This window comes from Hyaena hyaena, unplaced genomic scaffold (assembly GCF_003009895.1).
Source record: "Hyaena hyaena isolate Hyena2069 unplaced genomic scaffold, ASM300989v1 scaffold_676, whole genome shotgun sequence".
Taxonomy (NCBI): Eukaryota; Metazoa; Chordata; class Mammalia; order Carnivora; family Hyaenidae; genus Hyaena; species Hyaena hyaena.
This window is the reverse complement of record NW_024081310.1, coordinates 223,724-247,843: the sequence shown is the minus strand read 5'-3', so window position 1 is coordinate 247,843 and position 24,120 is coordinate 223,724. Positions and strand designations below refer to the sequence as shown.

The 24,120-nt window shown below is 44.6% G+C and overlaps 2 protein-coding genes across 2 annotated transcripts; one reads left to right on the top strand and one right to left on the bottom strand.

Annotated features, from left to right (window-relative positions):
* Positions 1 to 3,851: 3,851 nt before the first annotated feature.
* TMEM251 (transmembrane protein 251) lies at positions 3,852 to 5,581 on the bottom strand. Its single transcript, XM_039217276.1, has 2 exons — positions 5,106 to 5,581; positions 3,852 to 4,680 (listed from the first exon to the last, which is right to left on the bottom strand). Exons 1-2 carry the CDS (start codon positions 5,183 to 5,185, stop codon positions 4,269 to 4,271), a joined length of 492 nt encoding a protein of 163 aa, XP_039073207.1. The 5' UTR covers positions 5,186 to 5,581; the 3' UTR covers positions 3,852 to 4,268.
* A 77-nt stretch (positions 5,582 to 5,658) lies between these two features.
* Positions 5,659 to 7,814, top strand: MOAP1 (modulator of apoptosis 1). Its single transcript, XM_039217280.1, is given in 3 exon segments — positions 5,659 to 5,920; positions 5,987 to 7,050; positions 7,052 to 7,814. Coding segments are annotated over 2 exon segments (1,047 nt in total). The 5' UTR covers positions 5,659 to 5,920; positions 5,987 to 6,102; the 3' UTR covers positions 7,151 to 7,814.
* The last annotated feature ends 16,306 nt before the right edge of the window (positions 7,815 to 24,120 follow it).

The following is a 24,120-nucleotide window of genomic DNA, read 5'->3' as shown; positions in this document are numbered from 1 at the left end:
CTGGGACCACATGTATCAGTTTAATAGGCCCTGCTCTGTAGGCCCCCGCCCCCCCAACAATGTCTACTCAAGTCTTGAATAAAAATATAGACACCTGTTTCAAGGTTTGCAATTCAAAATAACTCAGGTGAACTTGCCACAAAATAGTTGTTGAAGCTGTGCCAAAGACAAATACAGCTGTCATGACTGACAGTTGAATCTTTGTGATGCTTAAGAACCCATGGCCCAGGGGCACCTGGGTGGTTCAATCATTTAAGCATCTGACTTCAGCTCAGGTCATGATTTCATGGCTTGTAAGTTTGAGCCCCACATGGGGCTCTCTGCTGTCAGCAGAGCCTGCTTTGGATCCTCTGTCTCCCTCTCTCTCTTTCTCAAAAGTAAACATTCACATTTACACACACACACACACACACACACACACCATAACCCAGTGATTTTCTACCAGTGATTCCAGTACAATCATTTGAAGAGCTCTAAAAACACAGTTGTCTCTTCTCCTCCCCCAGCGACTGAGGGAACTGGGAAGGGACCTTGGCATTGTTTATATGAGGAGTTTTGCTTTCTTTTTCTATTTCTTTGGATGATTCTAATATACAGCTCCTGTTCAAGACCTATTCAGTCTTAGACCAAAACAAAAATACTAATGCACGATTCCCGATCATGGTCCAGAATTTTACGGACCTTAAAAATATATTGGAGAATTTGGGCGCCTGGGTGGCTCAGTTGGTTAAACGTTCCACTTCAGCTCAGGTCACGGTCTCACGGTCTGTGAGTTTGAGCCCCAACGTTGGGCTCTGTGCTGACAGCTTAAAGCCTGGATCCAGCTTTGGATTCTGTCTCCGTCTCTCTCTCTCTGCCCGTCCCCTGCTCACACCTCTTTCTCTCTCTCAAAAGTAAATAAACATCAAAAAAATTTTTTTAAATATTGGAGAATTTATAAAGTGATGGCACACACTTGATGCAAAAAAAAAATGAGTCATGTGGTATTGTGGTAAGCTTTTCTACCAGTGGAGATGGAGAATGTTAAATCCATCAAGGAGGAAATCAACACTAGATAATCTTCATACAGACTAGAACACTACCCGTGGTGAACAAACATACCAGTCTGATTATTCTATGGGTGCAGTTACTCTTGTAGGAGGCCTTTATCTCAGGATTCCAGCTCCCCAAAGAAAAGCTTTTTAATTAATTACAAAAGCTTTGAAACAGAATCAGATTCTAAACTTAGGAAATCACACTTTATTTTTTTTAATGTTTATTTATTTCTGAGAGAGACAGCGTGAGCAGGGGAGGGTCAGAGAGAGAGAGAGATACAAAATCTGAAACAGGCTCTAGGCTCTGAGCTAGCTGTCAGCAGAGCCTGACGCAGGGCTCGAACCCATGAACTGTGAGATCATGATCTGAGCTGAAGTCGGACGCTCAACCGACTGAGCCACGCAGGTGCCCCCACACTTTTACTTCAAAACTGATGGCACTTTTAAAACTGGGAAGGTTATGTGGTGACTCCACAGATTAGATGTTTGTTTCTGCAGTTATCTATCCTCTATCCGGGCACTTTCAGAAAAATAAAATATCTGGCATATTTCCATGAAAGGCACTCAACAGGTCTTAACTTCATTTCAGGTGTGGTTGCAAATAAAATGACTTATTAAGCCACTATGGTATATAACACTGTTTTTCTCACTTCTGGAAGCAGATATCACTGGCTAGTTATGGACCCTAAGATGCTTGTCATTTCCCTAATCCCATATTCACTGCTTACTGTATTGTGATGTGAATATGAAGCCAATGACTTGATGTAACACACAGGTCTTCTATCCATCAGTTTTAACCTCCCCCTCAAGCTAACAGAACTAGATTAATTTCACCTTTCCCTTTACAGAGTGCTTTGAACTCTTAAATAGCCACAGACAAAACAGGAATAATGTACAACTTGGATAAATCATTCCTAATAATCAAAAACATGAACCCTGCAATCTGAAACTTAGTAATTACTTTTGGAAGTATTGAATTACTCCTACTCTGATTAATTTTTCTACTACCAAGGCAATCTGGTCTTGATAGATAAAGAGATGGACTGAGCATTTCCTTACCAAATCCCCAAACACTAGAATTTGAAGTATAAGAGATAAAATCTACTTCAGTAAAAAGGAATGACTAGTTAATAAGACAGATGATAAACTCACAAACCTTGTACTATATCATCTGTGAGGTGGAAAATACTGAAATAATTTTCTTAAATCATTTTCGAGCTACCATTGCCTCAAGAAGAATCAAATAAAGAAATTGCACAATGATCTTCCCCCAAATTATCCTTTTTTGTTTCTGAGAAGTGGTACAATGGAATGAGAGAGCCAGAGATCCGAAGCCAGACACCCTGGGTTCACAGCCTGGCTCCTCCACATGCTTGCTGGTGAGCCACGGGCAAGTTCTAAATTCCTGGGCTTCAGGTTGCCTCATTTTCCCTCCTCCATAAAAGGGCACTGGTACCAGCACATACCTGCCTCGTAGGCCTGTTGTGAAGAATGAATGTAAATCACTCAGATGGCAGTGTCTGTCTGCCTGGGCTTACTACCAGCTAAGGGCTCAAAAGATGCCAAGGATTTGGTTGTCTGACCCTCAAAAGAAACAGGCATTTCAAACTGCTGCCTGAAGATTCAGTGTGCAGTAGAAAAGACGTCTCATTTCAGTCACCAGACCTTTGGAAGAAGCAGAGGGGAGGTGAGACCGATGGCCGGGAGGAGGATCTGATCAGGCTGCATTTGGGTGGACAAACATACCTGCTCTATCTTGCAAGCAAAGCTCGCTGCGGAATGCTCAGCCTTCCATTCTAGTCGAATCAGCCTTCGACGTTGAGGTTGTTAGAACACTGTTAGAACACGTTTCGTTTCGATTTTCAGTAGCTCATACAAACTGAGGAAAACCTTTCGATAATGCCATTTGTTTCCATTCTTTGGCGTGGCTGGGCGGATAAAACCCTGAAGCGTGTCATTTGTGCGAAGCAAATGACGGTGGTTAGGAACAAAGGAGGTGGCCGCCCGGTTCCCACTGGCTCTGCTGCTTACCAGGTGTGCGACCTTAAGAGGCAAGTTGCTTCACGTCTCCACCTCAGTGTCCTTCTCTGTAAAACCTGGGTAATTGTTTTCTTAGGGGTTGTTTACAGGATTAAAGGAGTTAATTCACATAAAGCTCTTCGAAGAAGGGCCAAAAGAATAAGCACCAAAAAAGGTTATGATTATTATTAAAATCTATCAGTGTAAAACATTTCCTGGGCATTACTGACATAACTGTCTAAAAATACATCTGGATCCCACACAGGAAAAAAAAAAAGAAAGAAAGAAAAAAATCCTAAAATCTGAGATTTCCATGTTTTAGTTATTTGTATTGGTACCAGACACGAGGTAGGAAGAACAGATGCAAAGGAGGAAGTACAAGGATCACATCTTCATGCAATTAACCTGTTGCCTGAAGACTGGACCTTAAGCCAGAAAAGAAAATCACAAGGGTGATGACCTGGTAATATGTTAGAGGGGCTGTCAGACATCTGACAGGAACCGGACTAAATATTTTCACCGAACACCTCATTTCCATCTTCTGTGTGTAAGATTGCTCAACTTCCAAACGCTGAGTTTCTTCCCAAGTGATTTTTTTAAAAAACCAGTGGCATTAATAATGCTGATAATGGCAGCAGCCTTACCAAAAGGAAGCACAAACGTTGCTTCTCAGGACAGCCATCACCTCAGTAATTTTATACCAATTTCTCACAAACTGATAGCAAGCAAGCATAGTTTGCTTAGTTTACAGGGTTGAACTGGTGAGTTTTAGTTTGAAGAACTTTAAAGCCAGCCAGGTGATTGTATAAAATTTAAATTTTATGACCATGTTCGGACCTTTTTACATTCAGCACAATGGAAATGTTCATATACATTCTTTCCCCAAAGGAAAAATTTCTGAATCATCACTATGTTGCACAGTAGAATAAAAAATAGGAGTTCAGGTACTTATTCAAGTTGCTAAAGAATGCAAATAACAGACACACGTTTACTTCCCAAAGCTGAAGTCATCCACATGATTTTGTAGTACTGTATCTCAGGCTTCACTTAAAAAGTCATCATTATGCAGATAAAGAGAGCCCCCTGGTCACACTTTTTAGAAAGCCTCTGCCCCACCACAACTTCCTGAGATCTGTGAAGAAACTGCAGTCTTGTGATTAGGTTCCATAGAGCACGGGCAGTTCTGTAATCGTAGGGAAAAAATGGTGACCGATTTTACGTGTCAATCAGTTGTAGTCTGCTGATCTGATTAGACGCCTTGACAAACGCCTGGTGGCGATTGCAAATAACTGCCAGGCATATGGGGATAATACAATAGCCCACCGTTTTGGGGTCAGCTCTTGTACAAGAGTAAAGGAACAAAAACATCTGTAAGTAAGGGATCAGAAAAATAACCGTCCAGAACCAAAAAGGCAGGGAGAGCAACCGTGCTTTCAAGGAGTGTGTCCATGTGGTTCCTTCAAGGGGCTCTTCCGGGTGCTGCTGAATGTGCTCCAAGGCCAGCCTGTTGTAAGTCTCATTGATTTCAAAAACATAGTAAAACGCTGCTGCACTTGCTAACAAATACAATCCCACTCCAATCCATCCCATCCTCTGACGGAAGTTCATCATTCTCCATGCTCTGTGCCTTCAAATTAAAAAAAAAAAAATTACAAATCAGGGTCTAGAAACGCTGTCGTGGCAACTATTCCCCGCTAATGCATTTCAAGTTCAAAATCACTACATTTACATTTACTAAGAAACGTACACAACTCACAGCTTCTTTTATGTAATAATTACGAAGAAATAAAGTTTCAGTACATACGGAGAGCGCTTTTTATGTGACTCCCACAGGAAAAAAACAATCAAATCACTTTATCCGGCTTAAATGGGTCCAGCACAACTTCCCTTGAGAAACTGCAATGAAACTGGTTTCCTACGGAACACTTCGCTTTTATAGTTCCAATACTTCTCTGGCTTAAACAGCACTGTTTTGGACGTGAACACTCGATTCTCCCAAGTCAAACCGATGTCGGAGCCCCCAAGTTAAGACAGTAACTCTTAAACACTTACAATGGTCCCGAAAATCTTCCTGTTCCCACGGCAAGCGTTAAAGAGTCACTCTGTTCTGAATACTCGGGCGGTTTTGGCATTTCAGAGAAAGCCACCCTAAGAGAAATCCCCGGGGTCACCGGCTGGGAGAAACGGGAGCGCTGCCAGCCCGGAGCACAAGCTAATTGTGATTAAGCGCAGTGTGACCGCGGCCAGTCACGCGGCTGCCCGGCGGCCGGAGCCCCAGCCCGTGGTCACCCGGCGGGGCCGGGAGGCTCCCCAGCCCCCGGGCCTCCCCGGCAGCCGGCCCCGCCCCCCGCCGCGCTCCAGCGCCGGCGGCCGCGACCAGAGCTTGCGCGGGCGGCGCCGGGCCCGGGCCTCTCCGCCTCGCAGCGCCGGGAACACCGTGCCGGACAGCGGCCACCGGCCGAGCCTGCAGGGACGGGCAGCTCCCGGGTCTCACCTTCCTGTCCCGTTTGGCCCGCCCGCCCGCCGTCCCGGATGCTGCCACCGTCGGGACTTCCGGCTCGGACCGGAAGCGCGCGCGCTCCGCCCCGTCGTGACGCCGCACCGCCTCCCCGAGCGCCCGGCGCTGCTGTCACCTGCTCGGCGGGGGACGGGGACGGGGGCGGCAGGTGCGACCGCGCGGGTCCCGGCGCATCCCTTGCCGTGGGCGGCCGTCCGGGGCTGGCTTCTTCGGAACTCCTGGCGGAGCCCCCGGTGACCCTCCCTCCGAGCGGAGGGGAGGCCGGCCTCCCGCTTCGCCGGCGCGGGACGCGGGCACGGACGGCTGGATGGCGGAGAGGGTGAGACGGCCGCCTGCTGCAGGGGGGCCGGTGCGGGGCCTCGCGGGGCCGGGGTCGCTGACACCTGCAGCTAACCTGACTGCTTTGTCCTCGCAGGCCGCCGGTCGCGACGTTGACGGCACTTACCGGGGGTGCCGCAGAGAAACGCCGTGAATTGCGGGGGCGTCAGTGTCCAGGCCAAATTAGAATTTAACTCTGTTGATTTGGGCACCATGACGCTGAGACTTATAGAAGACTGGTGCAGGGGGATGGATGTGAACCCTCGGAAAGCGCTTTTGATTGCGGGCATCCCCCCGACCTGCGCTTTGTCGGAAATCGAGGAGGCTCTGCGGGCCGGCTTCGCGTCCTTGGGCGAGTACACACTGCTGGGGAGGATGTTCCGGCGGGTGGAGGGCTGTAATGTAGCCTTAGTAGGGCTAACTGAGGAGACCAGTCGTGCTCTGGTCCCCAAGGAGATACCCGGGAAAGGGGGTGTCTGGAGCGTGATCTTTAAGCCCCCGGACCCGGATAATGAATTTTTAAGCAGACTAAACGAATTCTTAGAGGGAGAGAGCACGACACTAGGTGAGTTGACCAGAGCCCTTGGATGTGGAAACGACCCTTTTGCCCTAGACCAGGGCAGGATCCCAGAAATACAGGCCCCTTTATTGGCACGGGCATTAGAGGAGGCCCTTCAGCCTGCCCTGCAATACCTGAAATACAAAAGGCTGCGAGTGTTCTCAGGCAGCGATTCTCCAGAACCAGGAGAAGAAGAGTTTGAATCCTGGCCGTTCCATACCGCTCAGATGATGAAGGCATGGCAGGTGTCCGAGGCAGAGAAAAGAAGGCGATTGCTAGAAGGCCTTAGAGGCCCAGCATTTGATGTTATTCGTGTCCTCAAGATAAGCAACCCTTCCATTACAGTCACTGAATGCCTGCAGGCCCTGGAGCAGGTTTTTGGGGTTATCCACAATCCTAGGGAATTGCAGGTCAGATATCTGACCACTTAGCAGAAGTCTGCTTAGGTACTACGGTTGGAGCCTTTATTACAGAAGCTGGTGGAGAGAGGAGCAGTCGAGAAAGATGTTGTGAATCAGGCCCGCCTGGACCGAATCTGCGCCGGGGCAGTGCACAGAGCGCGCCGCAGGAGGTTTGCTGTGCCGGAGGATGGCCCCGCCCCGGGGCCTGTTGGAATAACTGGCCCTGATAAAGGAGGAAGAAGCCGCGGAGGAGGAGGAGGAGGCCCTTCTCCAGGCAGGGTTAGGAGGGCATGTCTCCTGAGTCTTAGGAAGCCAGGCAGGGCAGTTGGCAGCAAGCAGAGCACGAAGGCAGAACGGTCATTGGAGCCTGTGATGGACGTTAATCAGTCCCTTCCTCGCGCTGCCGAGTAACTCACTGTGTACAGTTCTCAGTCCAAATCCTTTGTCGTTTCTGTGCCTCTTGAATGCCTCCTAAGTGTGTCATAGACTAGGATGTAGTTCTGCACCAGTGTTCATGTATTTACATTTACCCCTGTGAATTTGCCATACAAAACTGTGCAGAGGGTCTGTGCCTACATCTGTATGGTGCTCTTACAGGACAGGCAAGGCTCAGTTGCCTGTGCTGAACGCTGAGATGTCAGCTTCCATGGTAACAGGTGCAAGGATAGCATGCTGGATGTGATTATTCTAGATATTTCTTAGGTGTGTGTTGCTCTACATTTATTACAAAGATAGGAGCAGTGGTTAAGATACTAAGGTATCTTGTCTGAATCACAATTTTACTGATGCTGTGCAATCAAAACAAGAGGCAGAATCAAATGCTGAGGTTGATAAGTTTGTCAGCTGTCACCTCTAACCCCAGGTTTCTGATATGTGTCATCACAACATCCAGTGCTGAATGCCATTTTAATAGGTGTTATAAAGTGATCTATGTGAACTTGTAAAATAAAGGAATGCTAACAAAATAACCTTCTTTTAAAAAAATCTGTTTTATTTATATCAAGATTCCAAGAGCTGTTTCATCTGAATGTAGAGTTCCAGCAGTGCCTGAGCGGCTCAGTCCGTTAAGCATCCGACTTTGGCTCAGGTCATCATGATCTCACGGCTTTCCTGAGTTCGAGCCCTGCTTCAGGCTCTGTGCTGACAGAGCAGGGCCTGGAGCCTGCTTCAGATTCTGCATCTCCTCTCTCTGCCCCTCCCCTGCTCGTGCTCTGTCTTGCTGTCAAAAAGAAATAAAAGGACTCCAAAAGCATAAATCTGAAAACCACCGGGGTTACACAGTCTTTGTCCCTTGGATATTTTCCTCTTATTTCCCCTCCGAGGGGTGGGGATAGTTTTCTAAGTGAGATTGCCAAAGGGACCTTATATTGATGCACAGTGGAGAACAAGATCACACACAAATTACTGCATCAGTGGATCCAAAAGCATCCCTGTGTCAAATTCAGAGAGTGGAAGGAAAGAGGTGAAGGTTGTGTGCTTGTCCATGACAGACTGGATGAAGTTAATGCTTTCCTATGTGCTCTCTCATATAATCTTAAAAATCCTGCAATATAGGAAAAACTCAGTTTCTCACTTGTAGACATGGGCACAGAAAGGTTAAAAAAAAAGAATGCTTGCCCGAATGCTTACTAGCAAAACAGCTAGTAAGTGGTGGGGCAATCATAAGGAGATCTTCCCCTGACAGCCTCACAGGGGAAATACAGCAGATGTTAACCATATTTCATAAATGTCTTGTGTGCATTAGTGGAGAGTACATTGTTCTGAATCATTGCTGCAAAAGAGACGTTATTAGAAGTGGGGAGTATGAGAACCTGTTAAGTCCTAGGGACAGCCAGGAGGGTGGGCATGCGTTAGTGATTTGCTTCCTGAAAAAACAAACAAAAAATCACAGCATGAAGAAACTTTGAAAAGTAGAAGGAATGGGGCACCTGGGTGCCTCAGTCGGTTGAGCATCCCACTTCAGCTCAGTTCATGGTCTCACAGTTCGTGGGTTCGAGCCCCATGTCGGGCTCTGTGCTGACAGCTTGGAGCCTGAAGCCTGCTTCAGATTCTGTGTCTCCCTCTTTCTCTGACCCTCCCTTGCTCACACTCTGTTTCTCTCCGTCTCTCAAAAATAAATAAACATTAAAAATTAAAAAAAAAAAGTAGATGGAAGTCTTCCTCTTTAAGGGGTGGCTGGGTGGCTCAGTCAGTTGAGTGTCTGACACTTGATCTCTGCTCAGGTCTAGATCTCAGGGTTGTGAGTTCTAGCTCCATGCTGTGTGTGGAGCCTACTTAAAAAACGTGTGGGGGGCGCCTGAGTGGCTCAGTCAGTTAAGCCTCCGACTCTTGATTTTGGCTCAGATCATGATCTCACAGTTGGTGAGATCAAGCCCTGCATGGGGATCCGCTCTGACCGCAGGGAGCCTACTTGGGAGTCTCTCTTCCCCTCCCCCACTTGCATGGCGTGCATGCTCTTTCTCAAAATAGAAAAAAAAAGACTAAATATCCTGGTTTCATTCTTTATTAAGTCCTCCCACCATGGGAAGCTAAATATAGATCAAGCTATCATATTATACACCTTATATGTAATTTTTACTTGTCAGTTATACCTCATTAAGGTGAGAAACAAGAAGCTAAATAATAGAAGGCATAGACTAGATGAATTCAAAGGCAGTACTTTGTTTCCTTAGTACTAGGAAGTGCTATACCTGCATTTTGCTGATAAACAGGTGCTGCGTCCACACACAGGTGTTAACTATTCACTGTACCTCTCCTGTATGTAAGGCCCTGAGCTGGGGCTGTAGGACTATACAGTTAGACTTAGATTATAATACCTGCCACGGAGGTCTACCCAGACTTAATAACAGCAGACATCAAACGCTTGCCGTGGGCGCTGCTGAACACATTTAGTCCGACCATATTGAGAGGCAAGGCTTTTTGTTTTCTCCACTTTAAGATGAAACAGACAGAGAAGTTAGCTAACTTGCCCAGGTTTTCCCAGGTAACAAGTGGCAGAGTCCGGAATTACACTCAGGCCATTTATTTCCAGAGTCCTGGTCTATGCTGCCTGGTTAAAATCTCACAGAAACCTGTAGAACACACCATCATTTCCCTGTTTTATAAATGAAAAGCCTCGGGCTCAGAAAGGTTCAGTGCCAGGAACAAGGACTCAAAGTCTGACTCCAGAGAGCTTTTCTTAAGGTATTTTGACTTATGCATCTGGTAAATAGCACATAATTGTCAAAAATGGCAGTTATGTGTATGAAATCATGTGAAGTAGTGAAAATATGTTCTTTAAAAGCTGTGTTTCCGGTCCCCTGGGTGGCTCAGTCGGTTGAGCATCCAGCTCTTGGTTTCAGCTCAGGTCATGATCTCAGGGTTTCAGTTCAAACCCTGCATCTGCTTTACACTGGCAGCACAGAGCCTGCTTGGCATTCTTTTTCTGTCTGTCTCTCTCTCTCTCTCTGTCCCTCCCCTGCTCACACTGTATCTGACGCTCTTTAAGTAAACTTAAAATTCTTTTAAAGCTATGTTTCAGGGGCGCCTGGGTGGCTTAGTCGGTTAAGCGTCTGACTTTCGCTTAGGTCATGATCTCGCGGTTCGTGGGTTCGAGCCCCACGTCGGGCTCTGTGCTGATTGCCAGCTGAGAGCCTGGAGCCTGTTTCAGAGTCTGTGACTCCCTCTCTCTCTGACCCTCCCCTGCTCACGCTGTCTCTCTCTCTCTCTCTCCTAGAAATAAATAAAACATTAAAAAATTTTTTTAAAGCTGTTTCAAAAATGTGAACAACAAAAATCAAAATACTAAAAAGCTAACTAGTTGTATTGGGATGATGGCATTGTAAATATAGTTCCATTTTCTTTAGCTTTCTAAAAGTGTCTTTTCTTAATCTATATTTACTTATTTTTGAGAGAGAGTGAGAGAGAGCGCGCACAAGCTGGGGAAGGACAGAGAGAGACACACACAGAATCTGAAGCAGGCTCCAGGCTCTGAGCTGTCAGCACAGAGCCCGATGCAGGGCTCAAACTCACCAACTGTGCCAAATTCATGACCTGAGCTGAAGTGGGATGCTCAACCGACTGAGCCACCCACACGCCCCTAAAAGTGTTTTTTTTTTTAAGTGAGCCCAAAATGAGGCTTGAACTCATGACACCAGATCAAGAGTCAACTGAGCTAGCCAGATACCCCTAAAAGAGTTTTTTTTAAATGAAAAATAAATATGCAAAGAAAGTGCTCAAAAAACAAAAGGAAGGTAGAATGCCAGCGACACAACAGGAACCAGCCTGAAAGAGCTCCCATTGGCGAAAGCTACAATTCGAATAAAATGAATAGCACAGCATTGGGTTATTACCCAAAGTATAAAATAGATATCCACATGTTCATGCCGATATGAATACATGACTAAATACATACATGCTGGAGAAGAGTCAAATTTTCCTTCATTCAATTTCAAATCATTTATGTGGATACGCCCCCTTCAGGAGGTGGAGTTTATTCCCTTCTCCCCCTTACGTGTGGGCTGAATTTGGAATGGAGTATGGAAAGGGAGAAATAGTCACTTTTCAGCGGAGAAACCTGGCAAGTACTAGTTTGGCTAATTAACATCAATGCTAACGTCAGAGAACGCACAATTTGCTCTAATTAGAAAAATACCAGACAAACCAAAATTAAAGGCTATTCTACACTCTTCAAAACTGTCAAGATCAGGGGCGCCTGGGTGGCTCAGTTGGTTAAGCATCTGACTTCGGCTCAGGTCATAATCTCCCGGTTCGTGGGTTCGAGCCCCACGTCGGGCTCTGTGCTGACAGCCAGCTCAGAGCCTGGAGCCTGTTTCAGATTCTGTGTCTCCCTCTCTCTCTGACCCTCCCCTGCTCCTGATGTCTCTCTCTCTCTCTCAGAAATAAATAAAACAATAAAAAAATAAAAAAAAACTTTCAAGATCATGAAAAACGAGGAAAGAAGGAGAAACTGTCACAGACCAGAGGAGCCTAAGGAACCATAATGCCTAAATGGAACACGGTATACTGGGAGGGCTTTTGGAACAGATAAAGAACTTTAGTGGAAAAGCAAAATCTGAAATAGTCTGGAGTTTAGTTAGTAGTAATATATCAATGTTGGTTTCTTGGAGGTGACAAATGTACCATAGTATAATGTAAGGTGTTAACGATAAGGGGAAACTAGGTGTGTGTGTCTATATATCTCTGTACTATCTTTGTAAGTTTTCTGTAAATCTTAACTATTCTCAAATAAAATGTTCATCAAGAGGCACCCAGCTGGCTCAGTCAGAAGAGATCATGAGTTCGAGCTCCACAATGGATGTAGAGATTACTTAAATAAAGAGATTACTTAAATAAACAAACTTAAAAATAAAATATAAGCGTCCCACTTCGGCTCAGGTCATGATCTCATGGTTTGTGGCCTCAAGCCCCGCGTCGGGCTCTGTGCTGACTGCCAGCTCAGAGCCTGGATCCTGCTTCAGTATCTGTATCTGCCTCTCTCTCTGACCCTCCTCTGCTCATGCTGTCTCCCTCTCTCTCTCTCTCAGAAATAAATAAAACATTAAAAAAAATAGAATAAAATATTCGTTGAAATACATACACAGATACTTGGATATATACACAAGCTAATAACAAATGACCTGGCATGCCAACCAGTGAAATAAGTCACTAAGGAATGAATAACTGGAGTGCCCGCCCTTCCTAAAGTTGGTTATTCATCTAAACACCACCAGGTGGCAGTAAGTAAGTACTAAGAGTAGTGGGTGGCCGGCCAGGCAAAACAGAAAGGGATTATTTCTTTTCTTTTCTTTTATTTTATTTTTTAATTTATTTCTAGGAGAGAGAGAAATGCTCACAGCGTGAGCAGGGGAGGATCAGAGAGAGAGGGAGACACAGACTCTGAAATAGGCTTCAGGCTCTGAGCTGGCAGTCAGCACAGAGCCCGACGCAGGGCTTGAACCCACGAACCACAAGATCATGACCTAAGCGAAAGTCGGATGCTTAACCGACTAAGCCACCCAGGCGCCCCAGAAAGGGATTATTTCTTACATAAGTGTCAAACTTGCCCCCATCAAAGACTGGAAAATTTCTCAAGACTTTATGTGGAAAAATATTTAAGTGCTCATTCTGGGCCAGTAACTTCGTCTCTAGTCCATGACACTTCTAGAATCTTCTAATTAGCTTGTCAGAGAGGCCTGGCCTAGGCAAATAGACTGATCTGTCTAAAGTGAGGACATCCTTAATGATTCCATTTCACTTCCAGCCAGAACATTTCATAAAATTGGAAACTAGATGGTTTTAGAATTCAACTTCAGAAAGTCTCTTATTTTAAAGAATATGCCATGTAGGTCGAAGGTTCTCTTTAGCTATGGTGGGTTTCCTATGTACCATCTTGCTTCTGCTACCAGCAAGCCTAACTCTGCTTTCAGAGAGGTTAATTTTCTTATATATACATGGATCACCATATAAATTAGACCAATATATTAAATAATTCAGTGTCAAGTAACGTTGTAAGGCTCTTAGTCATCGTTCTCAGAAGTGGGTCAGAAGGCTGGGGCCTGAGGGGCATCTGGTTGGCTCAGTTGGTGGAACATGTGACTCTTGATCTCAGAGTTGTGAGTTTGAGTCTCACGTTGGGTGTAGAGATTAACTAAAACTAAAATCTTAAAAGAAGAAGAAGGAAAAGAAGGAGAAGAAGAGGAAGAGGAAGAAGGAGAAGAGGAAGAAGAAGAAGAAGGCGGCAGCTGGGATCTGAAATGATAGAATTTGCCAATGAGACAAGTGAGGTCAGAGATAAGTGGCTTGCTCAAGAACACACAGCTATTTAGTGGCAGAGCCCCAACTTGAACCCAAATCTGAGCCTCCTTCTGGCTTGCTCTATAACTTGCAAGCAAAGGCATTAAATTCCCCTTGGACTTTGGTTTACTAACCTACAAAATCTATGGTCCCTTTTAGCTCTAAAACTGTGTGACTCAAAAGATCTCTTAGTTACCTTTATTTGGATATCCTTAATTTAAAAACTGACTCTAAATTCTCAACATGCCTAATATATGTCACTTAACATGTGTTCCCAAATATTATCAGAATCTTTCAATGAGTGTGCTTTCTAGCTCCCCAACTAAATTCTGTGTTCCTCTTGATATCAAGGTATATTATATCCCATATCAGCCCAACAACGGTGTTTCACACTTGGAAGGTAATATTTCACAACTAATTAGTAATGCTCTGCTGTGCCTTATTATATATTTAATAATCGTGGCTATCTTGGTAAGCTCTTCGTCTGTACCAGGCACGGTGCTAAATGCTTTACATGTTACCTCATTTAACTCTGACCACAATCCTTGTGGGTATATTACGATCCCTAATTTCAAATGAGGAAACAGACCTTTGGATAGGTAAAGTGGTTTGTCCAGAGTCACAGTGCTAAAAACGAGTTAAGATCTCTGGCTCCAGACCTTGTACCATAACCACTGTGCCAGACAGCCTCCAATAGCATCTTGGCTCTGAACCAAACTAGCACCATGTCAAGAGATGTACATGGATATAATCACCGGTGAAACAGTTTCTAACCATATCACCTGAGTCTTATCCATCACACTTCCTGCTGTTTCCCTCCAACATTTAATGATAATAATAATAACAATAATACAACCCAACGCATGCTGCAGAAGAGACAGCACTATTAGCTACCGCTCAGCAGCCATCAGTCTTCTGCCTCCTTAGGACCTAAAGCCAGATTGTTCACCCACCTCACAGAACCATGAATTTCAGGGGAAACTCAGCTATTCCATAGCCCCTGTAGAAAGCGGGGGTGGTAAATTTTGATTCGTTTAAGATGATTTCATACCCTTTGCCAGACTGCTTGTTTTAGGCATGGGCAAGTAATGCTATTATATCCAGTGAGATATGAGCAGCTGATCAGCTGATTTTAAACCTTTATTTCTGTGAGCATGGTTCTGATGCCAGAAGGCCCCAGTTACATGCCAGCCTCACTATTTCCTAACTCTGTGACTTTGGGCGAGTTTATTACCCCCTTTGGGGGGCTTCAGTCTCTTCAAATGAAAATGAGGGGAAGAATGGCACTTACAGTGTCATTTTGTAGACCAAGTGAAAACACAGTGCAAAAAGCCAAAACAGTTTTTATCTCAAAGTGTCTGTGGGAGCAAGAGTCTGGAGCAACTTAACAGGGGGGTCCTGGCTCCCTCACAGAGTGAACAGACATGTTGGCCAAGTCTGGGGCTGTCTCTTGGGAGGCCTTCTCACCCGTGGGGGCCTCTCCACGCGGCTGCCTCGTGACACAGCAGCTGATTTCTACCGGAAGCTTCCGTCCAAGAGGGAGTGAGAGAATACCCCAAGGTGGAAGCCGCTGTCTTTTAATAATCTTACCTCAAAAGTGACACCCCTTCACTTGTTACTTCCGACCTATTCTAGTCACTAGAAGCAAGCTCACAATCCCAGTGTGTACCCAAGGGGAGGGGATGACACACAGGTGTGAGTTCCAGGAGGTGACAACCCTGGGGGCCAACTTAAAGGCTGCCTGGGGCAGCTGTTGTTACTTTTCTTTACAAATAAAGAGAGCATGTTTATGCTTTTGTTACTTCTACTTTATATTTTACCCTTAAATGATAAAATTCCTCTAGGAGAACCAGGTTGAAAGAAGAAAAGCCTCCATTACCTTCTGTGTCACTAACTCACTCATGTATCAGAGTAATAATCACAGGATGGTTCCCTGTCCATTTTAAGGCTGCCATGGCCCTCTTGGGTTTTACAACCAGCATATATGTTCAGCTATTTAGAGTACAGGCATAATTACCTCCGCAAACTCTCTCTAGCCGAGCAGTAAATGTCCTGCTGCTTTTCAGTTTCCAATTCCCTTCTGATCTCGCCTCTCTCCCTTTTGAGTGGCCTTTTAGGAGAAGCAATAATCCGTAGGGCCCCTGACACTCCCTGGCAGTGGGGAGATTTATCTGGTAGCATCCAGCTTCTGGCTTCTCAGGAACTATACCTCCAATATGCAACAGTAGCCTTTACAATTTTTTTAATGTTTATTTATTTTTGAGAGAAAGAGAATCCAAAGCAGGCTCCAGATTCTGAGCCGTCAGCACAGAGCCCAATGTGGGGCTTGAACCCACGAGCAGATCACGACCTGAGCCAAAGTTGGACGCTTAACCAACTGAGCCATCTGGGCGCCCCTGCAACAGAAGTTTTTAAAATGTGTATTCCTTTTATCTAATGTATTCCTTTTATAGAAATGGCTCCTAAGAAACTAAGAAAGGATGTCTACAAAGAGTGGGCTAGGTTTTCCATTGTAATATTTTTTAATCATTGTGGAAAGCTAGAAATCACACAAATTCCCAATAACAAGTGACAGGTTGATTAAATTATACCATATCCAAAGGGCTATACACTCTGCAGCTATTAAAATGGTGTTGGCTGCTAGGAATTTACCCAAGGGATACAGAAATGCTGAGGCATAGGAGCACATGGACCCCAATGTTCATAGCAGCACTCTCCACAATAGCTAAAACATGGAAAGAGCCTAAGTGTCCATCAACAGATGAATGGATCAAGAAGATGTGGTTTATCTATACCATGGAATACTACATGGCAATGAGAAACAATGAAATCTGGCCATGTGTAGCAACATGGATGGACCTTGAGGGTGTTATGCTGAGCGAAATAAGTCAGGCAGAGAAGGACAAATATCATATGTTTGCACGTATAGGAGGATTAGGAGGAACTTGACGGAGGAACAAGGGGGAGAAGAAGGGCGGAAATGGTGGGGGAAAGGGAGAGAGGCAAACCATGAGAGACTCTTGAATGCTGACAAAAACTGAGGACTGATGGATGTGCGGGGGGGGGATGGGCATGGAGGAGGGCACTTTGGGGATGAGCACTGAGTGTTTTGTGGAAACTAATTTGACAATAAACTATTTGTAAAAAAAATAAAAATAAAATAAAAATAAAAATAAAAAAATAAAATAAAATAAAATGGTGTTGGATGGAAACGTATACAATCACTGTTTTTATAGGTCAAAACTGGTTAAATGTTGGTAATTTCATATGGTTCAGCCTAATAGAAGGGTATTTCTTGATATGCAAATACCAAGCAGTAGTTACCTTTGGGGAGCAGAATTATGGGCAATTTTACCCTTTGAAAAATGAGGTTCCTGCTTTTCTCCTGTGAATACTTCCCATCAGTGTAATGTTTACAAATCTTAAAAAAAAAAAAAAAAAAAAAAAGACATAAGAGATAAATTCCAAGAGGCAAGCACTATTATCTTATTTTTTATTAGTAATTTATAATGCATTAGGCAAAGCAGGGGTGAGGCAGCTTCACCAGAGGGAACAGATGTGCCAGTTGTAGCCGACTGGAGGGCATTCATCTTAATCCTGGAGAATGGCCTAGCCTGGGTCACTCAGAAGACAACTTTGGTTGCTAGCTGCCTGGTCCCCATTTGGGTTTAACTGAGACCAGCACAGCTAGAGAAATGTGTATATCTGGACCTGGTTGGCTCAGTCGGAAGAGCAAATGACTCTTGCTCTTGGGGTTGTGAGTTCGAGACCCATGTTGGGTGTAGAGATTACTTAAATAAGTAAATAAGTAAAGGAGTGAGTAAATAAATAAATAAATAAATAAATAAATAGGGACACCTGGGTGACTCAGTCAGTAAAGTGTCTGACTTCGGCTCAGGCCATGATTTCATGGCTTGTGGATTCAAGCGCCGTATGAGGCTCTTTGCTGTCAGCATAGAACATGCTTTGGATCCTTTGCCCCTCCCCTGCTCATACTCTCATTCTCTCTTTATCAAAAATAAATAAATAAACATTAAATAAATAAATAAATAGACTTTAAAAAAATAAGCCTAGGGGCGCCTGGGTGGCTTAGTCGGTTAAGCGTCTGACTTTCGCTTAGGTCATGATCTCGCTGTTCGTGGGTTTGAGCCCCGCGTCGGGCTCTGTGCTGACTGCCAGCTCAGAGCCTGGAGCCTGTTTCAGTCTGTGACTCCCTCTCTCTCTGGCCCTCCCCTGGTCACACTCTCTCTCTCTCTCTCTCCTAGAAATAAATAAAACATTAAAGAAAAAATAAGCCTAAAAAATAGTTTTAGGAAATGTGCACATGCCGAGAATCTCTGAATCAGATACTTGCTCTTCTCTCCAGTGCCTGCTCTGCCTTCTTCTGGAATTAGCGTGGGTTTTACTTGCAGATTCCCTCTCCTCCATGACTCAGCTACAGTTTAAGACGTGAATGGATGGCCTAGACCCAAGCTAATCAGTGAGTCACATTTGCACAAGGTGAGCATGTGACAGGATCAAAGGCAAGGCCTCAGCAACTTCGTCCAGCCTTTGCGGTGAGTGTATTTTTTTTTTTAAGTAGGCTCCACGCCCAACTTGGAGCCCAGCATGGAGCCCAACACGGGGCTCGAACTCATGACCATGAGATCAAGATCTGACCTGAGTCAGACGCTTAACCCACTTAGCCACCCAGCCGCCCCTGTGGTGAATTTTCAATTCACTTATAGCACTACATTCCTCACGCTCGTTCATACTGTGTGATCATTCCACATTTATTCATTTAATTGCTTATTATCCCTCATGGTTTCTTTGGGTCAGGAATTCTGACAAGGCTTAGTGGGGATAGCTTCTCCCTATTGCATGATATGTGGAGCCTCAGCTAGAAGACCCGAAGGCAGGGGCTAGAATCCTCTGAAGTCTTGGTACTCGTTTGCCTGGCCACGGATGGTGGGGTCAGCCCAGGGCCTAGCTGGGGATGCTGTCTGTCAGCATGCAGGATTTTGTCTGCCAGGCCTTTCCATGTAGCCTGAGCTTCCTCACCACATGGTGCTTGGGTTCCAAAGGCAAATGTCCCAAGAGTCGGGCAGAAGCTGTATCTGTTTTACTACTTAGCCCCAGGAGTTTTTAGCATCCTTTGTGCTGGATTCCCTGGGTTACTGGTTGGGTAGTCACATGCCCTCTCTGAACCCAGATTAAAAAAAGAGTAAAGAGATTCCAGGTCAGTCCCACCGTGAGAAGTACATGTAGAACGGGATAGATCGATCATTGGAAAATGCATTCTGTCTCAGTGGCTGATTGCCCTTTATTATAGCTCCCGATATATTTATTCCAGGTTTGTGGTTGCTGTTGTTTGATTTTTAGTTTATTTTTCTGTTTTCTAATCTTCCCTACCGTGTTATTGTTTCCTCCAAATAGATCCATCCCTTGGATAAGGCAAGTGGAACAGCTGACATGACCCCTTGCCTGGTGGCAGCCCGCAGGGGGCTGTGTATTATGACATTTATGTCCCATCTATGGGTAGCCCTGCATCCATGTTTCTTTTTTCTATTTTCTTCTCTCTTCCATGCTGGAAGCTTTTTTTCTAATGAGTCTGAGAAAACATGTGGTGTGTTCTCAAACGCATCAGACTCCTCAGCTGTCAGTCAATTCTCCTCTAAGTAGCCGATTCTAAGTGCTGTTTTCATGGGTACAGTTGGGAGTGGGTCAGTGGCAGCTTTCTGGTTGGGGGACCCCGAATGTCAAGTAGCTGAAGGTCTTCTCTCTCAGGCTGTTCAGTTTCTCCAGGGAACAATCCTTTATGTCCTGCGCAAGAGGGATTAGCCTGACGACTTACTTTCAGGGGCCAGGGGGGAAACAGAGGCCCTAGGTCTCCCTGTTAGGAATGCAGACCCTTCAGAGGGGCTAAAATGAGCAAATCAGAGAACTCTAGATGCTGGCGAGGATGTGGAGAAACGGGCACCCTCCTACACTGTTGGTGAGAATGTAAACTGGTACATTCCCTCTGGAAAACAGTGTGGAGGTTCCTTAAAAAATTAACAATAGGACTCCCCTATGACCCACCAATAGCACTGCTAGGGATTTACCCAAGGGATACAGAAATGCTGATGCATAGGGGCACATGGACCCCAATGTTCATAGCAGCACTCTCAACAATAGCCAAAACATGGAAAGAGCCTAAGTGTCCATCAACAGATGAAGGGATCGAGAAGATGGGGTTTATCTATACGATGGAATACTACATGGCAATGAGAAACAATGAAATCTGGCCATGTATGGCAACATGGATGGACCTTGAGGGTGTTATGCTGAGCGAAAAAAGTCAGGCAGAGAAGGACAGATACCATATGTTTGCACGTATAGGAGGATTAGGAGGAATTTAACGGAGGACCATGGGGGAGAAGAAGGGGGGAAGTAGGTGGGGAGAGGGAGGGAGGCAAACCATGAGAGACTCTTGAAAGGTGAGAACAAACTAAGGGCTGATGGGGGGGGAGAGGGAGGGGGGTGATGGGCATGGAGGAGGGCACTTGTGGGGATGAGCACTGGGTGTTATATGGAAACCAACCTGACAATAAACTATTTTTAAAAACTGAAAAAAAAAAAAATGAATTCAGACCCTTGTAAGTTTCTTGATTTTCAGTCAGGAGCCTTCCCTGCACCCCACTCTGTGTCTGGCATCCCTGAGTCAGGAGCATCTTGGGTTCAAATTAAACTTATCCAGATAATAAATCTCCCACCTCCTGCCCAGGAAGCAGCACAAGGTAGATGGGGGCTCCGGCTGCCTTACAGCACCTTCTATCTGATTTATTCCTCATATCTGGCAAATTCTGAGTAGTTCCCTGTGGCCACTATAGCAACTTACCACAAACTTGATGACTTAAAACAACAGAAATGTATTCTCCCACAAGTTCGGAGGCCAGAAGTCCATAATCAGTTACACTGATTCAAAATCAGAGTGTCGGCAGGACCCCGTTCCCTCCACAGGCTCTCAGGAAGAATCCATGCCTTGCCTCCCCAGCTTTGGTGGCTGCTGGCATGCCCTAGCTTGTGGTCAGATCGGTCCAAACCTTAAGGCCACCATCTTTCTTCTTCTTCTATTTTTTTTTTTTTTTGACAGGGAGAGAGAGAGAAGGAGAGAGTCTCAAGCAGGCTCCATGTTAAGTGTGGAGTCTGACATGGGTCTCAATCCCACCACCCTGGGATCATGACCTGAGCCAAAATCGAGAGTCAGATGCTCAACCAACTGAGCCTCCCAGGAGCCCCAAGGCCACCATCTTTAAATCCCTCTCTGCCCCATCTTCACATGGCCTTCTCTCCCATGTCTGTGCAAACCCCCTCTCCTTCCTTTTATAAGGAATACATTTTGGAAGTTCGATGAGGGTTGAAGATTTGCTTTCTTTTTAAAAATTTTTAAAATATATTTATTTATTTTTGAGACATAGAGTGAGACAGAGCATGAGCGAGGAGGGACAGAGAGAGAAGGAGACACAGAATCGGAAGCAGGCTTCAGGCTCTGAGCAAGTGTTCAGCACAGAGCCCAACACGGGGCTTGAACCCACGAACCATGAGATCATGACCTGAGCCAAAGTCGGACACTTAACCGACTGAGCCACCCAGGCGCCCCTCTTTTCTTTTTTAATGTTTATTTATTTATTTGAGAGAGAGGGAGAGAGAGAAGAAGCATCTCAAGCAGACTCCACACTCACTGCAGAGCTTGATCCCACAACTGTGGGATCCTGACCTGAGCTGAAATCAGGTCAGTCACTCAACCGACTGAGCCACCCTTCTTTCCTTCCTTCCTTCCTTCCTTCCTTCCTTCCTTCCTTCCTTCCTTCCTTTCTTTCTTGTTTTTGAGAGAGAGTGAGCATGAGCAGGGGAGGGTCAGAGAGAGGATCCTAAGCAAGCTTGGTGCTGACAGCACAGAGCTTGAACCCACAAACCATGAGATCAGACACTTAACTGACTGAGCCACCCAGGTGCTCCAAGATTTGCTGTCACTTGGTCCCCTCTGCAAGGCCCTATGGTGTAGCTTCCTCTGCTCTCCTAGGTCAGTACTAGTCTCTCAATACAGGCATAGTCAGAGACATCGTGTGTTCAGTTCCAGACCGCTGCAATAAAGCAAATATTGCGCTAACGTGAGCCAAATGCAATGTTGGGGTTCCCAGTGCCCATAACAGTTACATTTACAGGGCGCCTGGGTGGCTCAGTTGGTTAAGCATCCAACTCTTGATCTCAGCTCAGGTCACAATCTCATGGTTTGTAGGATTGAGTCCCACCTTGGGCTCTGCACTGCCATCTCAGAGCCTGCTTGGGATTCTTTCTCTTCCTTTCTGTCTGCCCCTCCCTCACTTGCATGTGCTTTCTCTCTCTCAAAATAAACAAATAAACATTTTTTAAAGAGTTACATTTACATGGTACTGTAGTCTATTAAATGTGCCATAGCATTAAGACTAAAAAAAGTATATACTTTAATTTAAAAATACTTTATTGCTACAAAATGCTAGCCATCATCGAAACTTTCAGTGAGTCATAATCACTGATAACAAATTACCAAAACAAACATAATAATAATGAAAAAGTTAGAAATATTGTGAGATGGGGTGTCTGGGTGGCTCAGTCAGTTAAGAGTCTGACTCTTGATCTACAACCCAGCAATTGCACTACTAGGTATTTATCCAAGGGATACAGGAGGGCTGTACATGTACCCCAATGTTTATAACAGCACTGTCAACAATAGCCAAAGCATGGAAAGAGCCCAAATGTCCATCACTGATGAGTGGATGAAGAAGATGTGGTGTGTGTGTATATATATATATAATGTGTATATATATATACAATATACATATATACATTATATATATATAATGTGTATATATATATACAATATACATATATACATTATATATATATAATGTGTATATATATACAATATACATATATACATTATATATATATAATGTGTATATATATATACAATATACATATACACATTATATATATATAATGTGTATATATATATACAATATACATATACACATTATATATATATAATGTGTATATATATATACAATATACAATGGAGTACTATTTGGCAACCAAAAAGAATGAAATCTTGTCATTTGCAACTACATGGATGGAACTAGAGGGTATCAAGCTAAGTGAAATTAGTCAGAGAAAGACAAATATCATATGACTTTAGTCATATGAACAATTTAAGATACAAAACACATGAACAGAGGAGGAAAAATTATAAGTAATTCTTAAATACAGGAAACAAACTGAGGGATGCTGAAAGTGTATGTGGGGGGGGGGATGGGCTAAATGCACGAGAGGCATTAAGGAAGACACTTGTTGGGATGAGCACTGGGTGTTATAGGTAGGGGATGAATCCCTGGAATCTACTCCTGAAATCATGATTGCACTATATACTAACTTGGATATAAATTAAACAATAAATAAATAAATAAAAATTTTTAAAAAAGAGTCTGACTCTTGGTTTCAGCTGGTCAGTGAATTTGAGCCCCACGTGAGCGCGATAAAAGCAGGAACGCCCAAACTTCTCCATGTTCCAGAAATGTGTTGACATCTTGCTATGGTCTGAACGTGTGTGGCTCCCAAAATGTATGTGTTGATATCCTAACCCCCAAAGGTGATGGTATTGGGAAGTGAGACTTTGGGGAGGGGACTAGGTCATGAAGGTGGAGTCTCATGAATGGGATTAGTCCCCTGTAAAAGAGGCCCCGGAGGCCTGCTGCCCTGTGAGGACAAGGCGAGAATTCTTCTCTGCAGAAGAAAGCCCTCACCCAACCATGCTGGCTCTCTGATCTTGGACTTTTGGTCTCCAGACCTGTGAGGAACAAAGGTCTGCTGCTTATAAGTACCCAGTCTGTGATACTTTGCTGCCTGAGGGGACTGAGGCGTGTACTTCTTTTTAAAAAATTTTTTTTAATGTTTTATTTATATCTGAGATAGAGAGAGAGAAAGAGAGACAGCGTGAGCAGGGGAGGGTCAGAGACAGAGGGAGATATAGAATCCGAAACAGGCTCCAGGCTCTGAGCTAGCTGTCAGCACAGAGCCCGACACGGGGCTCGAACCCACAAACTGTGAGTTCATGACCTGAGCCGAAGTCGGACGCTTAGCCAACTGAGCCACCCAGGCGTCCCCTGAGGCATGTACTTCTTGGCAGTGGATGTACCCTCCTCCTTGTTCTGGGAGGCTTACACTTGTTTTAGTCCTTGACTGTCATTTTGGATGGGTTTCAAGTGGAAATGAATATAAACATGTGTGTTTAACATAGAATGTTTAACCACATGTCTCCCCACTGGTTTTAAATATTTTTACAAATAGCTTTAGTACTTCTTCCATTTGTTACAATATTTATTTGCTTCTTTTCAAAAATAGTCTCATACTAAGGGCAGGACAACGGAATGCTAGAAATCACACTTCTTCCCTAAATGCAATGGTCGAAATTCAAGTCCACGGTTACTACGTTTCTTTAAG

Excerpts from the sequence above, each read along its gene's own strand:
- TMEM251 (XM_039217276.1), bottom strand. The coding sequence starts at position 5,185 with ATGCCAAAACCGCCCGAGTATTCAGAACAGAGTGACTCTTTAACGCTT. Across the intron at positions 4,681-5,105 it reads GGAAGATTTTCGGGACCATT|GCACAGAGCATGGAGAATGA; the intron begins GTAAGTGTTTAA and ends TTTAATTTGAAG.